The 20,345-nt window shown below is 39.2% G+C and overlaps 1 protein-coding gene across 1 annotated transcript in view; it reads right to left on the bottom strand.

Moving 5' to 3' along the window:
* The window catches only part of SLC15A4 (solute carrier family 15 member 4), a 51,923-nt gene that overhangs the window by 19,662 nt on the left and 11,916 nt on the right, over positions 1 to 20,345 (bottom strand). The window contains exons 2-5 of the mRNA XM_054006522.1: positions 18,783 to 19,078; positions 16,880 to 17,048; positions 13,656 to 13,733; positions 5,036 to 5,204 (exon numbers count right to left, since the gene is read on the bottom strand). Coding sequence (XP_053862497.1) covers positions 5,036 to 5,204; positions 13,656 to 13,733; positions 16,880 to 17,048; positions 18,783 to 19,078 — 712 coding nt within the window. The remainder of the gene's footprint in view (positions 1 to 5,035; positions 5,205 to 13,655; positions 13,734 to 16,879; positions 17,049 to 18,782; positions 19,079 to 20,345) is intronic.

Raw genomic sequence — 20,345 nt, 5'->3', positions numbered from 1 at the left:
TCATAGCACAAGTTGAACCATTAATGTTAGTTAATCAACTGTAGAAAAGAAAGCTCCTAACTGTTTTATAGTCTATTCTATTGAAACAGCAGGTGGGGGAAAATGGATACTATTAATCCTGAAACTCCTCCAGTTATATCTTGTGGTGCAACTACCTCCTTGAACACATTTCAAAATATACTTTCCCCTGTAACAACCAGGGTCCAGACACCCAAAGGAGAGAACAGAGGTGCAAACCCTCAAAAATGAGCAATTGGATCAACTGGTTGTACACAATGTTATTGTGTACAAAAATATGTTGAGTAAGATCTTTTATGAAAGGTTGTAATGTTCTGAACTTGATGATCACAAGATATGTTTGCAGACTGTGATGAACATATGTATATTGAATAATATGCTCATGAGCAGTACTACAATTTCAACTACGTCTCTCAGCAAAGAAAAGCTCCTTCCAAGCCAGTTGTTCACGCAAAACTAACTTCAAGTACCCATCCATTGTCCAGCCAGAAAAAGACAATGGACGACCATTAGAGTTAATGGGAAGCCATTACATCCACTTGAAACTGAAAAGAAAACCCCAGTCTTGGAACACAAGGGTATGTCTACAACAGCTGCAGCCATGCTGCTGTAGTCTGAAGCTGTAGTAAATCCAGCTTTCTTCCACTGACCTAGTGCTGAGGTCGGCTTGACGACAAGCTTGTCTACGCTTAAGCATTACAGCGGCGCAGCTAGGTCGACAGAAGAATTCTTCCATCCTAGTGCTGTCTACACAGGGACTTCGCCCTGGTCTACACTACAAATGTATGTCGGTATAACTACATCACGCAGGGATATGGAAAATCCACACCACTGACTGGCGCAGTTATACCAATGTAACTCCTGCTGTAGACTGTGCTATGTCAACGGAAGGGCTTCTCCCATAGACATAGGTAGCATTTTCACTAAGCACTACGGTGGTGCTGTAAGTATAGACAAGCCCTTAGGTTGGCTTCACTACGCCACTCAGAGATATGGATTTTTCATACTCCTGAGCAACGTAGTTATGCCAACCTAATTTTTTAGTGTAGACCAGGGCTACACTTAAAGCTGCAGTGGTGCAGCACTTTAGTGAAGATGCTACTGCGCTGACAGGAGAACTTCTTGATGTAGTTAGTCAATGTAGTTAATCTACCACCCCAAGAGGCGGCAGCTATATGGATGGAAGAAGCACTGTCTATGCTGGGGTTAGGTTGGTATAACTGCATCGTTCAGGGATTTTTCACACCTCTGAGCAACGTAGTTATATGAATGCAAGGTTGTAGTGTAGACCTGGTCTCAGATGTGTCAATTTTTTACATCCCATAGCAACGTAGCTAGGTCAACCTAAGTTTTAGGTGTAGACCAGTCCTCAGAGAGGAGGGAATTTCCCCCACCGTGAGGCACCACAATCTAAGGGTCCAGCGGTAAGCAATCGATCTTCTGGGTTTGATTTATCGTGTCTTGTCTAGACGCGATAAATCGATCCCGGAAGTGCTCGCCGTCGACACAACTACTCCTGCTCTGCGAGAGAAGTACACTGAATCGATGGGGGAGCCTGCCTGCCGCGTCTGGACCCGCGGTAAGTTCGAACTAAGGTACTTCGACTTCAGCTACGTTATTCACGTAGCTGAAGTTGCTTATCTTATTTCGAAGTGGGGGGTTAGTGTGGACCAGGCCTAAGAGAAAGAAAAAAAATACAAACCCTTAAAAGAGAAGGAAGTTGAAATGAAGGACATCCAGAAACTGAGGGCCAGTATCCGTGGAGTGCTGACTATGAAACACTAGATCTCCTCTATGACTGTTCAGAGGCATTAGCTAATTTATATTAGAAAAGGGTATTTAGCTAATATAGAACAGTAAAACATGAATTCGCATCTTTATTTCCTGTGTAATTTGTGTGTTTTTCCTTACTATTTCATCTCTGAACCGGTGATTTTTCTATGAAATAAACCTTTTGTTTATTCTTACTCCATGCAATATCTCTGTTGTGCAAACTATGTGGAGTGTGTCGCCCCAATGATAACTGGGGGCTGTTTTCACACCTTGGAGGGATGACAATCAGAGGAGAATGTCTGGTAGTTAAGATCTCAGGGTAGGTGGATTTCAGGAGACTCCTTGTTGGGTTCACCCTGCAAGGAGTAACTAGGCTTGCAGAAGCCAGGATGAGGCCTTTATGCTTGCAGGCTGGCTGCTGGTGTCAGGACTCTGAGCATAGCATTAAAGGTATCCAAGGTTACAGGGCAGGCAGCGACAAAGCCCCCTACTAATCTGAGTGATTAAACAAAATGTCACCCCCACACTTAAAAAAAACTGTTTTCAATCAACAATGAACAGCTTTAGGGCAAAGGCTGTTCTGAACGCAACATTTTCTTGTGCCAAAAGCACTCTCTTCTATATTTCCCTCATTTCTTTTTAGCTGAACATCTGCCCATCTTTATTGTAGAGATCTTTCATTAGCTGTCCAATGTCATTTCAATGCACCAGACAATACCAAGTTGCAAAAATGTAACTAAAATATAGCCAGTTTTCTACATTTAAAAAAAAAAAAAAAAAAAAAAAAAAAAAAGATGGCAATAGGGACTCAAAGAACTGACAATTCAGCTTCTCACTCTAATTTTAGAAGGTTTACAAATAAACTAACTGCAAAACCAGTTAAAGTCTTGCTGAAATTTAATTAGGTCATATATAAGTGTGTGAAATGACTTCACTTCAAAAGTGTATGGTGATCCTTTATGTATACTATACTCTTCTAGCTATAGGCAACTTCAGCAGATACCCGGCCACCAAGACGTGGCTACTATTTATGAACCTTCAACTTCAGACTAATTTACCATAAATTTCTCTTCAAACCTGAAGATTTTAGAAGCTTGAATCTATTGATTCTTTGTTAGACTGTATTTGAATGTGACAAGTTTCAAGACAAGTTTAAGATTCTTTTAACTATTAAAACTTTCAGATTAAATTCTTGCTGTAATTGTTTAGAGTCTATAAATGAAGTTGATTTTCCAGTTGAATAACCTTAAATACTGCTGCTAAGAATTTACAATAAAATGCATGAAGTAAGCACAGCAGATGTTCATTAAATCTCATCAGTTGTATTTACTCAATTTATAAGGTATTTAAAATAATCTAAACAACCTAATAGGCAGCCTAACTCGTGTCCAGAACTACTGCCAGTTAAGCAAATATATTAAAAATGAAAATAAGGCACACAAGTTATTTCCAAGACTGCAGATTAAAGACATCGTCATCTTCATATTGTTCCAGATTGTCACCAAGACTTCTGTCTAACGAAATGGTGGTCTGGTAGTTATGCTGCAGTTTCAGAGTCAAATGAAAATAGCTTTTATAAATGCTATTGATCAGCCTGCCCTATAAGATGAAACACTTCATGAATTTTTTAGACCAATGGGAGTAAATTTGTGTTAATTTCGGCCCCAGAAGTCATCTGACTTGGTTCTCACATTCTAGCTTACTCCAACCACAGGTCAAGATTGAATTTCTCCACCAGGCTTCACATTAGTTTTTCCCAGCCCAAATGAACCAAAACAACTGGACTTCTGCTGGGGAAAAGAGTGGTTTTAGGCAGATATCACATTTCTAAATCAGATATTAATCCTGAAAATTAAGTCACCTGAAACTTTTTGTGGAGTTCTATTCTATAAAACCAGGCTGCAGCTCAATTACTTTATTTCAGAGTGCTTCTGTTTCAATACTAGTGGGGACATGAATTGTGGTTTTAGAAGTCAAGTTAGGTAAGAATTCTGAGCCAGCAAGTTCTATTTACAGTGCTGACTTCAACATTTGTGGCATTGTCACCCCCTATTGGCAGAGGGGAGCTCTACCCACCTGTTCTCAAGTGCCATTGAATAAGAGAAATATTCCTATTTTAAGTTCAAATGACTTTTACAGTAAGAACTTTCCTTGCCCACATACAAAATGACCTTGGTCTAATAAGGTAATTACCTCTCTCATTGGGAGAAACCTTAATAGCCCTATAAAGTGTCCCTCTCTCTAAAATATAGGAGATTACAAGTGCCGAAATTAATTTATTTAATGCTATAATGCTTTATCAATACGTTCATTACAGTGATACCGGGTGAAGGGTATAGGTTCTATGAAGCATTGCTCAGAGATGTTCAGTTCCACATCAGCAGTGCTTAACAACTTTAAATCATCCTCATAAGCAGATGATTTATGGTTTGAACAGCGATGCCATCTTTTTCCTTTCGAGCAATAGCTAAGCTATTTTACACTACAATAATTCCAAACATTAGGGAACATTAAGGCAAAAGGGGGGGAAAAAAAGCCAAAGTCGGAGGAAAGTCTTGCTCAGCAATAAGCCAATTTTATTACTTCAGCTAAAGACAAACAGTTCTAAACAGAGTTTCAAGTTTATTTAATATTTGAAAAATCAGACTGTATTAAAGGGCAAACACTGATTTTTACAGATCCTTGTTTTTCCTGTGCTTAACTTTTAAGTGAAGTGATGATTAAAAATCAGACTACATTGCTTTGGGGCTTTCTTAATATTTAGAATACGGAATTAGAATTTTGCATTTAATTTTATGAAGTAGAATTCTTTGCCATCTGATCACCAGCTGTGAGCCAAAACAGGCTGAACTCATCAGTGATAGAATATGGTTGATGATGATAAAAGTAGCTCTCCTGCTACTTTTCAGTATGCTTGACCTTGATAGTAAGCTTACCCGAGAAGACTAATCCTTCATCCTGGAGAATGTTAGTTAACAAACTGCTGCAAGTTACGCTTCTTTAAAAGTTTTAATTTATAACCTTGTTTCAAGCAGAAAAGTGCTCGAGTAGTTTTACACGATAAATAAAAACGTTAAAGGTTAGCAATAGCGTGAGTGAAACCTCTCATTAGGTGCACACATTCTTGCAGCCCATCCAAGAGACTCCTGAGCAGTTATCGGCTGAAGACTCCAGAAACATTTTAGATACTCACAACAGGACTCCGCAGAAGTTAATCAAATGTGTATCTAAATTGCCTTTTTACCTGCTGCAAATGCAGAGCACATCACAAAGAACATTCCAACTGCAATCCTCTTCAAAGATGATGGAAGCAAGCCATTCCTCTTCAGAATGGGGTCTACCACTTTATCCTTTAAGGGTATTAGGATCAGAATAAGCACTGCATCAAACATCGTCAACCAGGCTGCAGGAAACTGAACAGAGGAGATGAATTAATTCAGCCATGTTCTACTTACCAGCCAATTTGTTCTTTTCTTTAAAAATAGCATATTTTTCATGCAATAATGAAAACCTGGGAGAAACCAAAATATTTGTTACAAGTTACAGACTCACATTAAAATAAAATTGTTCAGTCGTTTCTCAACACTACATTTAATACATATTTCTTAGTTTAGCTCTTCAGGTTTTATTTAGCTACAGTAGTTTACAATTCTGGCTTACAACAGTAAAAAGGGTTCCTCTCCAAAGTAAGTAGGATGCCACTGCATGCTCCCACTCCTGGAATTCACATCCACCTGTGCTGAACTTTGGGAGCTTTCCAAAAAGCAGTGCCCACTGGGGTTGCACAGGCATCCTCTTGCAATATCCAGTGTTCAGAACCAAGATTATAAGAGCCCCAACTGCCTCAGTTCCTTCTACTGAGCCCAGTAGTTCTGAGAGCAGAACTCAAAGGAAGAGGGAAAGGTGGACATAGAGCATGAATATGAAGAGACACTCTCCAAAAGTCACCTGATCCAGAAGTCACTGGATTTCTGCTTTGAAAATGATGGCACTGCATGGTTGCACATTTGGGCATAGTAGGAATGATACCAAATGGAGTACCTCAGCTAACTAGATTGCTGGTCGTTTGCACCTAAAACTGAAAAAGAAGTTCCACTAATCAAACCTTTTCATACCTTTAAGACGAACCATCAGGATGCACAGTAATATAGTTGGCAGGCACTCTAATGCAAACATCTCAAACATTTAAGAGCCCAATCAGAGAGGCTGGTAAATTTTTTCTTGGGGGAGGGGGCGGGGCGGAGTAGGCTGTTCCCATTGGTGGGCTGTGGCCCATCCACTTAGCACCCAGGCCCAGCCAAATCTGAGCACCAGGAGCAAAGCTTAAAGTGGGGGGGGGGGGGGGAAGAAATGTATTTAAAGATTGAGCCAGGTTACTGAGAGGGGCAGTTTTATAGTGAAGCTGCTGCTGCCACCGCCTCGGACCACTCTCTTATGTCCACTTCCCCTTTAACACAGATTCCAACACCAGCTCATGCCACCCACCTCCAGTTACTGTCTGCCTTCCCATTGGCAGACTGTTTTGGAGATGAGAGCAGTGGGCAGGGCATACCTCTGCCAATGGGGAGGAAGTAAGCAGAGCCAGGTGGCAAGGGATGCAGCTGAAGCTTGTGTCGACGGGAAACAGAGTGGAGCCCTTGGACTAGGAGGAAGAGCCCATTCACCAGGTCGAAACACACAGGCTCAACCACCTCTTTGTCACTCATACAGGGGAGTGGGCATTAACCATACCTGGATGGCTTAATGGTGGAGCCCCTTCCTTGCTGATGTGATGGAAGAGTTGCTTGCCAAATTTGTGTGGCATTGCAACCTGGCACACAGGGTTCCTGCTGCTACTGGCCTCTGTCTCCACTCAACTCTCTAATGGGCACAGGTTCCACCACATGGAGTTTGGATGGGGAGCAGAAGCCCATGCGTAACACCACTCAGATTTGGTCCAGCTGCCCCTCTGTCATGATAGCTGGCAAGGGGTTCTGGCTGGCAGACACAGATTTAGGGAGACTAAGCCCTTCTATCTCTAGCCAGCTGCTGCCTACAGGCCCCATGCTGCAAGCCACCTGAGCGTTCAACACCAATGAATTTCAATGGGAGTGATTAGATTGAAGCTCTGTTTAAAAGTGATAGTACAATGAGCTGCAGAGGACTGACAGAGCCAGACTCGTCAGCTGAACTATCACAGGATAGAACAAAAAATGAATAACTGATAGAATGTCATGATCAGTGCTGCCTCCGTTAGAGGGAGGAACTTTAGCATCTTAATACTTGTTTTCTGTATGTGTCTTGGAACGTGCTTAATAGAAAATTCACTATCCTGAGGGAGCTTTCACGCCATTAAGATCCATCAGTCAGAGAACATCTGTCTGTTGAATGATGGATTGTGCAACTCATGTCTGGTAAACAAATACTTATATATTATTTAAACAAATACACCAAGATGTGTCTACAACAGCAATCAAAGGCAATCTTAATGGCATATATGGTAGAAAGTGATTTAATGCAATTAAAGTATTCCCTGCTTGTTTATTTTGCTTCCAAAAATGTGTTCTTGAGTTTGACTATAGGTTTATATTTCCTATTAGTCAACTGTTTCTATTCTAGTCGTGAGAAATATTTAGTAGCCAGAGGCTGTAGCTCTTCCATTAAGATTATGACTTTTCATAGTTCCAACAATCATAGTAGAAAGAGTATTTTACTAATAAAATGCAAAATACAATCAAACTGAAATTGTATCTGTCAAATGAACAAAGTCTATTGTGGGATACATTTATCCTTTCTAATTTGCAAGATTCAGTAATTCACGATGAGATTCCCACTCTACCAAGCTTTAAAGTATTTAGAATCAGTTCTATATGGGCAAACTAAGATACTCCATTAAGCACTAAGGAAATGTTCTTATGCAAGTCCAAAAATAGCTTTAGAAATATTCAACCTATCCGACTGCACTATTTCCACTATAAATACTATTCCAACTAGTAAAGTCCAAATGAAAATTTAGAACATGTCCACGCTTCTAAGTCTCCAGCCACTGTTTTTGTTAGGACTCTAAAAAGCAGAATCTTTGTATATAAAGCCTCACAACGGTGCCAGCAACTGGGGCCAGTTCATGTAAGTCTAGGAGCCATATATGATTTGGATCCCTGGAGACAAGATTCAAAATTTAACATTATTAAGTCCTTCTACCATACCAGTCAGGTTTGGGGAGAGGCTGTGTGCACAAGATAAATAACATGTCCATAATTAACTCAACTTTGAGTGTTTGAAACCCAGTTGGTTTTATGGCAGCTGCAACCATGGCTAAAAACAAAAAGAGACCCACTTGAGAGAGAGAGAATGAATCTCTGCCACATTTAAAGGTGATGTTGTTTCAACCCTCTGGGCTCTGCCTTCTGCGAGTTCTTTTCACCTCTGCTAAGCTGGACTGCTTCCTCTCATAACTCTGGAGACCTTTGTTAAGCTCTTGTTTCCAAAGACTGCGGTCTTGCGTGATCTTCTCATTTGTCCACATCCATGCCCATTTCTTTGAGGTCTTGCTTGCACACATCCTTGAAATGCAATTTTGGGCGTCCTTTGGGTCTTTTTCCAGATGCCAATTTGCCATAGAGGATGTCCTTTGGGATGCGCCCATCATTCATTAAGCACAAATGCCCCAAGCCAGCGGAGACGTCTGTTTGAGGAGTGTTTGCATGCTGGCCCGCTTGAGCGCCTCAGTGTTAGTGACTCTGTCCCTCCAGGAGATTCTAAAGATTCGACAAAGGCAATGCATATGAAAGTTGTTGAGCCTCTTTTCCAGATGAGTCTAAGGTCCATGTCTTGTTCCCACACAAAAGTGTGCTGATAATGCATGCACGATACATACTGATCTGTGTGTGTTCTGTCAGTTTGTTTTGCCAGACCCTCTTGTTCAGTCTAAAAATCGTTGTGGCAGCTTTTCCAATGTGGATGTTGAGTTCTGTTTCAAGTGAGAGATGGACTCCGATAATGGACTCCAACTATGAACCTGAAGTGGTGAATGAGTTCACATACCTGTTCATCTCGAGGAAGGGTGCTTCCTCAACTCCTTGGCACATTATGTTCATCATTTTTAGGCTTATGGTAAGCCCGAAGTCTTTGAAGACTTTGGAAAAACTGTCCAGAAAGTTTTGAAGATGCACTTGTGTGGGTTGTCACTGCTGCATCATCAGCAAAGAGGCTGTATTGGATAAGGGCCTCTTGAGTCTTGATTTTAGATCTAAGTCTTGCAAGATTGAACTGCTTTCCATCAGATCTTGTGTGCAAGTAGATTCCCTCAATTGGGGAACCAAAAGCTTGTTTCAATAGCAAGGAGAAGATGATCCCAAACAGAGTTGGGCAGGTACACAGCCTTGCTTAACTCTGCTACAAATCTGGAAAGCCTCAGAGACTGAGCTGTTGTAATGAACGTTTTTTTCCTCTTACTTAATTGGCCCCTCAGAGTTGGAAAGACAACTCCCACCTTTTCATGCTCTTTTTATGTGTATATCTCTCTCCTCAATATATGTTCCATTCTATGCATCCGAAAAAGTGGTCTGTAGCCCACGAAAGCTTATGCTCAAATAAATTTGTTAGACTCTAAGGTGCCACAAGTACTCCTGTTCTTTTTGCGAATACAGACTAACACGGCTGCTACTCTGAAAAATGTGCCATACATGTTTTCATGGAAGGACAGAGTTATGCTTAAGAGCTTGGGGGGACAAGTCGTTACCTTAAAAATTAATTCAACAAATAATGTTTGAGAATTTTTTTATTCCATATTACACTCTGTGTTCCAACTATTTCAAGACCATGAATTCAAAAGACTTGAATGATTAACTGTTCAAACTTAAATATTTCCAAACAGATCAAATTTGCAAGATTATGGTTAAAGGGGCCATCACATACTCTGGAAAATAAAAATTCTTAAAAATTCTGCTGAACTGATCATCTTTTTGTTTGCCACTAGAAAGAGTCAGCAAATGTGGTCTAAAACAAAGGATTAAAAAAATATTTAAAAACTGATTTTTAAAGTTTAATTAAATAGGTTTAATTTTTAAAATACATTTGATATTAAATTTGAAATTATCACCTGATTAAAATAATTTAATTTAAATACCAAAAATATTAAGCAATACATGTTTACTGCCAAGTTTTAAAGAAAGTCAAAGCACTGAACGGGTGGAAGTCACTAGTTAAGCACCTGACACCAGAATTTGTTGCAGTGCTAAATTAGTTTTTTGGCAGCTGTAGCCTCTTTGGCAGGTGCAGAGGGAATATTTATTCAATTACTTGTTCATTTAAAGTTAAAAACCCAATTAAGAATTGAAAAAGTAGGAAAAATTGTTTTTCTTCCAATCTCTGAATAAAAACTAGATGGGAAGTGGTGTGATCTACTAGTTCTAAGACTCTGAAGGTTATGGTGACCAAAAAAAAATCAGTTCAATTCATTAGCTACACGTATTTCCTTTGTTTATTAAATCAGTTAACTTTAAATGCAAAATGTTGATACATTTTTGATAATTTTTCTTCTTATGTATCCATCACTTAAAGCAGTTTTATTTAACAAAAAAAGCATTTAAAACGTTTTTGTACTTTAATTGAATCTGAATTACCATCCAAGTAGAGCTTGACACAAATCACAAGTAAAAAAGTTAGTCTATTTAATAGAAAATGGTGAATGATGCATTTTGTAACATAATAAATGTAAGAATTAATAAACTAAATAAATGTAAGTTAAACTATATAATTGCTTATATAAATGTATAGATATATCCTCCTGGTTAGCAAAAGGTAGTAAATGTAGCCTGAAGGCTATATTAAGTTGCAAATCAATGTGTATTAAAGGTTATCAAATAATGAGTACCAACCTCTATTTATTTACTTTCCAAAGAGTACAAATGCCAAACAAGATTGAAATTTATTTAAATCAAGGTTTCAAGCTTATTTAAATCAAAGTTAAAATCAGTGGCTTTAAAATCACTTATTTAATTCAATCTACCCCATTCAAGAAAATTTTCACAGAGATGATTTTCCTCCCCCCCCGCCCCCAAAATGTGTTTAGCGTAACCGACTTTTACTATCTCACCACAACATTAAACAGTATCACAAAACTTGAACAAAGACTGATTTGGATAATACAGTAAAAAAAAAAGTGGGAAGTTTTTTGGAATTACTGAATTTGATAATGGACAACAGGATAAACAAGTGTCGCCAGCACTGCTATATTTCACACAATTAAATCACAAATTTTTCAGAGACTCACTCCTTCCCATTTGTACATATCAGGAGTTGGGAAATTGAGAATATGCACATATTTTTATATATTCCACTATTTCCATATCAAGAAACTGTGTACAATCTTTATCCTGTTCACTTTAGATAAATACTGTAATGCTTACATTGAATGTTGTGTGCATCTGTTTCTAAGAAAAATGTAGCTCTGATGAGTCATGACTCAACTGCTCTTTTACTTAGCTACGGCAAACCATCAAAGCCTGATGGCTAAGAGCAAGTCTGATAGCTTTAGAAGAGACTACACATGTACACATATTTTTAGAAATGTAGTGTTGTATGATGCCTTTCATATCACCCAAATAGAAAAAAAGTGATAAAACCACAAACCTACTTTGAGATGGTTTTAAAATATACTTGCAGAGTTATTTTTAAGATTTCAGATTGAAGCAGCAAAAGGGCTGCAATGGAAGCACTGCAGAAAATGGAGCTGACATTCACTTACAGACTGGCTGGTAGAAGAACCATTTAAAATATCAAGACAGACACACTAGGATGACATTCCACTATCCATGCCTCAAATTCCACATTATTAAACGAACACTAAATACAACTGAACTTAATTTTTAAAGCCACAGTTTAAAGTTAGGAGAAATGGTCTTATGGTATGAGTGGCATTTTAAACCATTTTCAACTAAAGCTAGTAATAATCTTCATTGCTTATTTGAACCAATTCAATTTCTGAACCTAACATACTGCTTACCAAAAAAATAAATGAGCCAAAGGCTAGAATAAGTTTGACTGATAACGTTTATTCCCAAAGCAGAAACACGCACACTTACATATTTTTAAAGTTACAGTGCATCTCTAGAGTCACTAGGTTAGGGGTGTGTACACAGCCTTCTGTAATTTTTTAATGCATATTTATACGCATAATATTCTTTAGGGGCCTAAGCAGAAGTATCACACTGTGCTTTGTTTAAAAAGAACATTTACTGCAGTGATCAGTCCACACTTCATTAATTTCCCCATATTAGATAAAGGCACAGGCCTGTTTCATTAAGTCTTAGCTAAGTTAGAGGAAAACTATTAATTTTGTTCAGCCTAACAATCAGGAAGCTCAAACATGACAGTTGTGAGGCTTAATTAATATTTGAAAAAGCTCTGAGACGGTCTCATGAAAAAAAACTATAGAAATGCAAGTATTAATATTAATAAAGGGCAAGAAGGGTTTCATAGTAAGAATAAAATACCTGGTAAAACTTATTTGCAACTACCAAGGACCTGTGGTCAAGTTAAAATAAACTGTGCTCTACTTAATTGGACATCTCAAATTTGGCCCAAAGTTTGATTATGCTTAGTCTAAATTTAACAAACCTTGGACCAATGAAAGTATTTCCGTTTTAAAAAATTTCTATCAGAATTTTTAAATTAACATTCCCCTCCACTAACTGAAACTCAAACACTGCAGCACTAAAAAACTGGAAGTGAAATTGACATAATGACTTCCATTGTTCAAGTTAAGGGAAATTTAAAAATAAGCAGCAGAAAATTAGTGAACAGAATTAAAAAAAAAACAACCCTTCACTTATCATTAACATGTTATTAGTAGTAACACAGCTTGTGTGCAGTGTTCCCTCTAATGTTGGAGGGGGTGGAGCTGAGAGGTTTGGAGCGCAGGAGAGGGCTCAGGGCTGGGGCAGAGGGTGCGGGCTTCGGCGTGGGGCCAGGAAGGAGGAGTTTGGGGTGAAGGCTTCCCCAGGGAGGAAGGACTCCCCACAGCCCGCTGTACTGGCAGCTCTGGCAGGGCCGGGCCAGGGGAGGGGCACCTCTCCCCGTCTGTGCAGCCCTTGATAGCCTGCCACACAGCTTACAGGGAACTTCGCTTGTGTGTATTTAAAGGCCTCTTCTAAGGGCCATATTTTGCCACTCAGGAACATGGAGACTCCCAGTGAAGTCAGTGGCAGCTGCCTGCATTCAAAAGCAAAACTGGGCCCTTAAAATAGTAACCACAGATACAGTCTCATATTTTACATCTGCAGGGCTCCGACTGACTTATACTTGCTTAATTTAAGAGTAGATTCAGGGTTACTGTAGAATCAATTCCTCATTTACTTCATTGGAATTTTTATGTAGATAAGCCTGCAGTATCATGAACGTTTAGTAGGCCTGTCAATTAATCGCAGTTAACTCACATGATTAAAAAAATTCATTGTGATAAAAAAAATTCATCACGATTAATCACACTGTTAAACAGAATACCAACTGAAATGTATTAAATATTTGAATGTTAATCTTTTTAATCGCTTGACAGACCTAATAGATTAGTTTTGAAATATGCCTAAATGAACAAAACAACATGTATACGATTAACTAATGCCTATATTTAAGTTAATAAAAATCAAGTTTAGTTAGGTAAATTACAATTCTACTACTTAACGTTAGGAAATACAAATTTCAGCTTTGTATTGGAAAATTGACACTACAATGAAGCTACCCTACAGACTTCATTTAACCCCAACAAAAGCAATTAGTGTCCACATCATCTTTCGTTACATTGGACCATTAGCTTAGCTCAGGGAGTTTCAACTGAACAAAACAAGTTAAAAAAAAAAAAACCCTCCACATTTTGCCCAACTTACCGTATGAATATGGGGGGTGACATTTGAAATTTCAGGGATTTTCAAATGTAGACTCTGTAAAACGTATGTAGTCTGCATCTAACATTAAGAAAAATTAGTTGACATTGTTACTTGATAAAGTCATACACTGAAGTGAAACTACTTAAAATGTCAGTGACTCACAAGGAATGCATTTGAATGTACTAGAGAGCAGTTCAAAACAAGGTTTTCCAGTGCCACATCTCTTCAGGCCCAAAATTGGAGATTTGTAAAAAGCACAAACTTTTAGACTCAAAAGGCCAGAAGGGACCGTCATGATCATCTAGTCTGAGCCCCCTCCCCCTACACATTGCAGGCCACAGAACCTCGCCCACCCACTTCTGTAATACACCCATAACCTCTGGCTGAGTTACTGAAGTCCTCAAATCATGATTTAAAGACTAAGTTACAGAGAATCCACCATTTACACTAGTTTAAACCTGCATGTGACCCGCATCCCATGCTTTAGTGGAAAGCAAAAAAACCACACACCCAGGCACTCTGCCAATTTGAACCAGGAGAAAATTCCTTTCTGATGCCAAATATGGCGATCAGTTAGACCCTGAGCAAATACAAATTTCAGCTTTGTACTGGAAAACTGACACTAGAATGAAGTTTCCCTGCAGATTCCATTTAACCCCAACAAAAGCAATTAGTGTCCATATCATCACTTGTTATATTGAACCATTAGCTTGGCTCAGACCCAACAGATACACACCTGGGAAAGAATTCTCTGTAGTAGCCCAGAGGCCTCCCCATGTAGTATCCCATCACCGGCTGCTTGGGATATCTGCAACTGCTAGTAGCAGATTTCCTAGTGGCATGTAGCCAGTCTCAGCATACCATTCCCTTCATAAACTTATCAAATTCAGTCCTGAAGCCAGTTAACGTTTTCTGCCCCCCACTGCTCCCCTTGGAAGGCTGGTTCCAGATCTTCACATCTGATAGTTAGAAATGGTCAAAGCTAAACTAAACTTGTTGATGGCCAGTGATATCCCTTTGTTGTAATGTCAACATTGGTGCTTAACTTAAATAATTCCTCTCCCCACTTCCTGGTATTTATCCCTCTGATGTATTTACAGAGAGCAAACACATGATCCCTTAGCCTTTGTTTGGTCAAGCTAAACAAGCCAAGCTCCTTGATTCTCCTCTCATAAGGTTGGTTCTCCATTCCTATGATCATCCTAGCAGCCCTTCTCTGCACGGTGCACCTATTCCAGTTTGAATTAATCGTTTTTAACCATGGGAGACCAGAACTGCACACACTATTCCAGATGAGGTCTCACCAGTGCTTTGTATAATGGTACTACCACTTCCCTATCTCAAGTGGAAATGCAATCCTAGGATGCAGCAGGAGGTATTAGCCTTTTTCACGGCTGCATCATGTTGGCAGCTCATCGTCATCCTGTGATCAGCCAGTAAAACCAAGTCTCTCTCTTGCTCTGTCGCTTCCAACTGATAAGTCCCCAGCTGATAGACACTAACCACAAGAATTTTTGCTAAGGCCTTGTCTACACTGCCAAGTTTTGTTGCCAAAAATTGCCTTTTAGCGACAAAACAGCAAAAGCATACACATGACAATGGGACTTTTGTTGCAAAAAAATGCCCTATTTTGGAGACAAAAAACTTCCACCCCGAGAGACTTTTGTCTTTTCCCCTCCCTTTATTGTCGGCAAAGAGCCAGTGTAGACACTGCTGATAGTTTTGTCCCCAGAACGGGCTTCTGCCAGTATCCCACAATGCCTGGCCTGATTGCTCTGCTCAGTGTTTTGATCTCTGCTGCCCTGCAGGCATGCGCCCCTCCCCTTTAGAAACTCCGGGAAGTATTTGTGCCTGCCCCCTTTGAGCAAATCACTGGAATGTTCCTGTTCTGCCCGGCACTAGGAACACAGCAGCAGGCGGACTGCTGCCGCAGGGGGAGGGGGACAGACTCCTGTGCTGCTTTGCCATTCCTCAGCACAGAAAGCTCACAGAGCTACTCATGATGCTGCTCTCAGCTGAGGGGGCTGTGGGAGAATTCATAGAGAATCCCAAGATGCACTGCGATCAGCTCTTCCTTCCCACAATACTGTACTGTGGGATACATACCCACGGTGCATTGCTCACCCAGCAATGATGGTGTCCCCAGTGTGATCTGTCGACAGAGGGAGCAAGTGTGAACACCCTTTGGCGATTTTTGTTTTGTTGACTTTTGGGTGTTGACAAGTTTTCAATAAAACTTGGTAGTGTAGACAAGCCCTTAGTGCATGACCCTGCACTTTGCACTATTAAATTGCACTCAATTTCTATTACTCCAGATTTCAAGGTCATCCAGATCTTCTTGTACGAGACCTAAGAGCAACAGAACCATTCACAGGAATTTTTTTTTAAATTACTTTTACGTGGAAGTTTTTAAAGCTCTAAACAGTCTTCTAAAGTGTTTGCAACCTATGCTCTGCAGCATCCTGCCAATGTAGAGAAATATAGTGAAAGGGACTAAAAGTAAAGTTTACTAATCTGTTTTCCAATTCACTTATCTTTGCCAGTGAAAAGGAAACAGTTCAATGTTGAAAAGTACATTAGATATTTACAAATTTTAGCTTTAAGACTCCAATTATGAGATTAAAATACATATTTTGAAAATATTCTTAATATCCCTTTTAGACCATTTATTCGTCCCTCAACTTCAGAGGGAATTTTACATTCGTGCAAGACACTACATAGCAATTTACATTTAGATATGGGCATATTGGTGAACTAATACACCTCGCCCCATGACATTTTGTTTAAAAAGTCAAATGAGCCAGCAAATATTTTTGTCATTACTAAGCACTGGTTTGTTACATAATTTTAATTACATTGTGCAAGCAAATATACATCTCTGAGAACTAGTTTGGGGTGAACCCCAAAACCAACATAAAAGTCAGCCAGTCCATAATAAAATAAGACTAGGCAAAAATTGTTAGATTTACAGCCTCTTTCAGAATTTTAGCCATTAACATTGCTAAACTATTCTATTTAACAAAAACTTATGGAACATTTTCCCCATTTTTTTTTTTTTGTAAATGTTCCTTCAAAGTTGATGCTTTTAGGGCAATTTTCAGAGAGGAATGAATTTTTACAATTTAGACTCAGAGCTGTGATTTAATGATAGCACCTACAGAGCTTCCAACTGCAGTGTTGAGAATGTAAACTTATGGTCTTTATGTTTGGTCAGAGTCACTCACCTGAAAATATACTGTCCAGTAAGGTATAAGAGCCAAAAAGACAGGGATAATCTTGACAAGGGCTTTCACATCTTCCACTTTATCTTCTCTGAACGGCCCTCCATGAGACATCTTCGCCATCTCAAATAGGCTTTGCTTACGAGGCTGCTGAAGCACTTCCTGGATTTCACTTTTGAAAATAAAGTTAAAGTTAATTTAAAAAAAATTCACGGACAACTTTGTATTGCTTTTTCATCATAAAAACACCTTGTGCGTTTCAGAAGTGGGAACTACTTCTAGATACAGAAGAGAAAACATGCCAGTCAAAGCGGATCAGAAGTGTGTGAAAGGGACAAATTAAACTAAGTATTCATTATAAACGTTTACTAGACATTATCTCTCTTTGTCCCTCGGCATGACTAAGCATTAAAAAAATGCAACACTTGAAAGTGACAACTGGTTTATTGACACCATCAGAAAATAAGTTATTCTAACTTATTTATGCACTTGATTAAGCGAACACATGAAATTCTATGCCGCATGAGGCACCTGAAACCCAAGAGGACCTCATAGTGTGTGGAAGACAGTAGCTCTAAGAGGTCGTTAGAAAAAGCAGTTATACAGCTCAGTTGCCTCATCAAGTCTACAAAGGCAAATAAAAACCCTTTTAAAATCAAGATGTGCCCATGGAGAGAGCAAAGCACAAAAGAAAAAATGGTTAATTAGTGCTCTGTGAAAAAATGTATTTAGCAAATGCTAGTCCAGAGTCTGAGGTGTGGCCAGATTCACTGGGAGCATGTCTACGCTACAGTGGCATAGCTACAGCACCACAATTGTGCACTGTAAAGTAGATGTTTCCTATATCAACAGAAGGGGGTTTTCCGCTAATGTAGGTAAATCCACCCCACAGAGAAGTGTGAGCTGGTATCCTTCTATTGACCTAGCCACATCGCCACCAAGGGCTAGGTCGACCTAACTATGGTGTTTGGGCACAAAATTTTTCCTGACATAGCTAGGTCGATCTAAAGACAGGTCTACACTAAAAAATTAGGTCAACCCAGCTATGTCCCTCAGGGGTCTGAAAAAACCACACCCTGAGTGACAGTTAAGCCAACCTAACCCCTGGTTTAGACAGCGTTAGGTTGATGTAAGAATTCTTTCATCAACCCAGCTACCATCTCTTGGGAAGGTGGATTAACTACAGTGAAGGGAGAACCCCTCCTGTCGCTGTAGTGAGTGTCTACACTGAAGCGCTACAGTGGGACTGCTGCAACATTGCTAGAAAGGACATAGGTTGCCGACCCCGACCTATAGCTTGGACTTTCAGAAGTGGTGTGCCGAGTCTCCATTTATTCACTCTAATTTAAGGTTTCGCGTGCCAGTAATACATTTTAATATTTTTAGAAGGTCTCTTTCTAGAAGTCTAAAATAGAACACTAAACTGTTGTACGTAAAGTAAACAAGGTTTTTAAAATGTTTAAGAAGCTTCATTTAAAATTAAATTAAAATGCAGAGCCCCCTAGACCGGTGGCCAGGACCCGGTGTAAGTGCCACTGAAAATCAGCTTGTGTGCCACCTTTGGCACACGTGCCATAGGTTGCCTACCCCTGCTATAAGTATAAACGAGGTTTGAAAGGAGAGGAACTACAGGAAAAATTTTGGAGTAGTGGAAGAACAGCAAGTTTGATTTTGCTGTACACTGGGACTAGATGGAAAAACAAGGATATATTCTTTATTAGGACATATACCCTCAAGCACTCAAAAATCTAAATGAAAGTCGAAGTCTAAAACGGTAGAAAATAGACTAGATTCATAATATGAAGCAGCAGCCAGCCAGTCATACTATCATTAAGCAAAGTGGCTTGAGACCTTAGTTTAAATTTCAAGTGAGTTAAGCCTGTACTGAAGAGTTTTTTTTACAAACCTATTAGTTTGGTGTTCCCTGGATCTCTTTCGTGAGCAACAAGAGTACGCCAGAATCTTAAACATGTCCGTGAAGGCACTGCCATCAGGTGGCTTTGTGATGAAGAAACTCTGACCACACAAAAACACCATGAACGAAATCCCAATGCAAACTGTTGGGATGATATATCCAATAACGAAGCTGACGTTCTGCTGAATGTACGCAATGCCTCCCAGGGAGACAATAGCTCCCAAATTAATGCTCCAATAAAACCAATTAAAAAATCTTCTTGTGGCTTCTGGACCTCGGTCTTTGACCTGGAAGAGATTAAAAAAAACAAACAAGTCATTAGCTTTCTGAAAGGGCTGAAGCCGGTTTATTAGAATTCAGTCAACTACAATATACATTCAAGTGTTCGGTTTAATTTATAGTCAAACTAAAATGACTAAAGTGTTCTAGGCTTAATATGGTATTTAATGAAGTCACACTGTACTTTGTTCTCCATGACATCATTGGCCTTCCAATTAAGTTAGTACATATTCAACACATGGACAGAAGAGCTGTACCAGAGCGGACCTACTTTGCTCTTCGTTACAGTCATTACTTCTGCAACATTAGTATCTCTTGGTTATGGTACATCTCTAAACATGAATTCCTAAAATGAAACTTTCGGTCTGACAACTATGCAGTCCACGTAGGATTCAAAATAACGTTTATGTTTTACATTCTAATAAGGCAGTTGTTATAAGTTACCTAAGAATATTATCATGCTCTAATATACGTATTTTAGTTATTACATTTAATTATCTGAATTAAGTTCCCTACTCTCAAATATTGCAAAGGTCAGCTGCAGAGATTTCAACAGCTTTCCCCAAAAAGTGGTCTGTAGTTATAGGGGAAAGTCTTAAGAGTAAGCAGCTGACTACTTGAAGAATAAGGGACAAACTTTAAATTTAAATATTATTCCTATTGCAACCGTACTCTAACACTGCATTTTTATAAAATGAGTTTAGGTTTCAAGAGGTTTCTCTTTATCACCAACAGGCCACACCAAACAGTACAATATATATTTCCCCTTGTATGACATAAAAATTGAACATAAATCATTCTTCTGCCAGAAGCTTTAACTGAACATCTCTACAGTCAAGCTTATGTTATTTTTTTACCTGTGCAATTCCCCCAAGTGCTCCTTATTCTATACTAAATACTATAAACAATCACTGCTTCTAGTTAAATCATAGGAGCTCTGTATAACTCAGGACAGGATGCAGTTTACCAGAAGTTAAAATTTGAAAAACTAAACGAAACAACCTCTTCCCTTTACTTAATGAATCAGCTACTCTGCAACAGAATCCACAGCATCCCATAACTCTTGTGACTGCAACACTTAAGTCAGCACCCTGTGGCTGAAAATCAACTCCGAGCCACTAATGAATCAGCAGCATGTACCAGCTTAGTGGAATCAGAGGTCTTATGACCGAGAAGCAAAAGTCATTTCCTTGGCACTCAAAAAAACTGGACGTACATGCCACAAAAACCCAGCTATGTCAGGGAAAACCCAGCTTTTTCTACAGGAAAGAAGTT

Source organism: Malaclemys terrapin, chromosome 16 (assembly GCF_027887155.1).
Source record: "Malaclemys terrapin pileata isolate rMalTer1 chromosome 16, rMalTer1.hap1, whole genome shotgun sequence".
Classification (NCBI taxonomy): Eukaryota; Metazoa; Chordata; order Testudines; family Emydidae; genus Malaclemys; species Malaclemys terrapin.
Note: the sequence above shows the minus strand (reverse complement) of the source record. Positions and strands in the feature narration are given on the sequence as shown.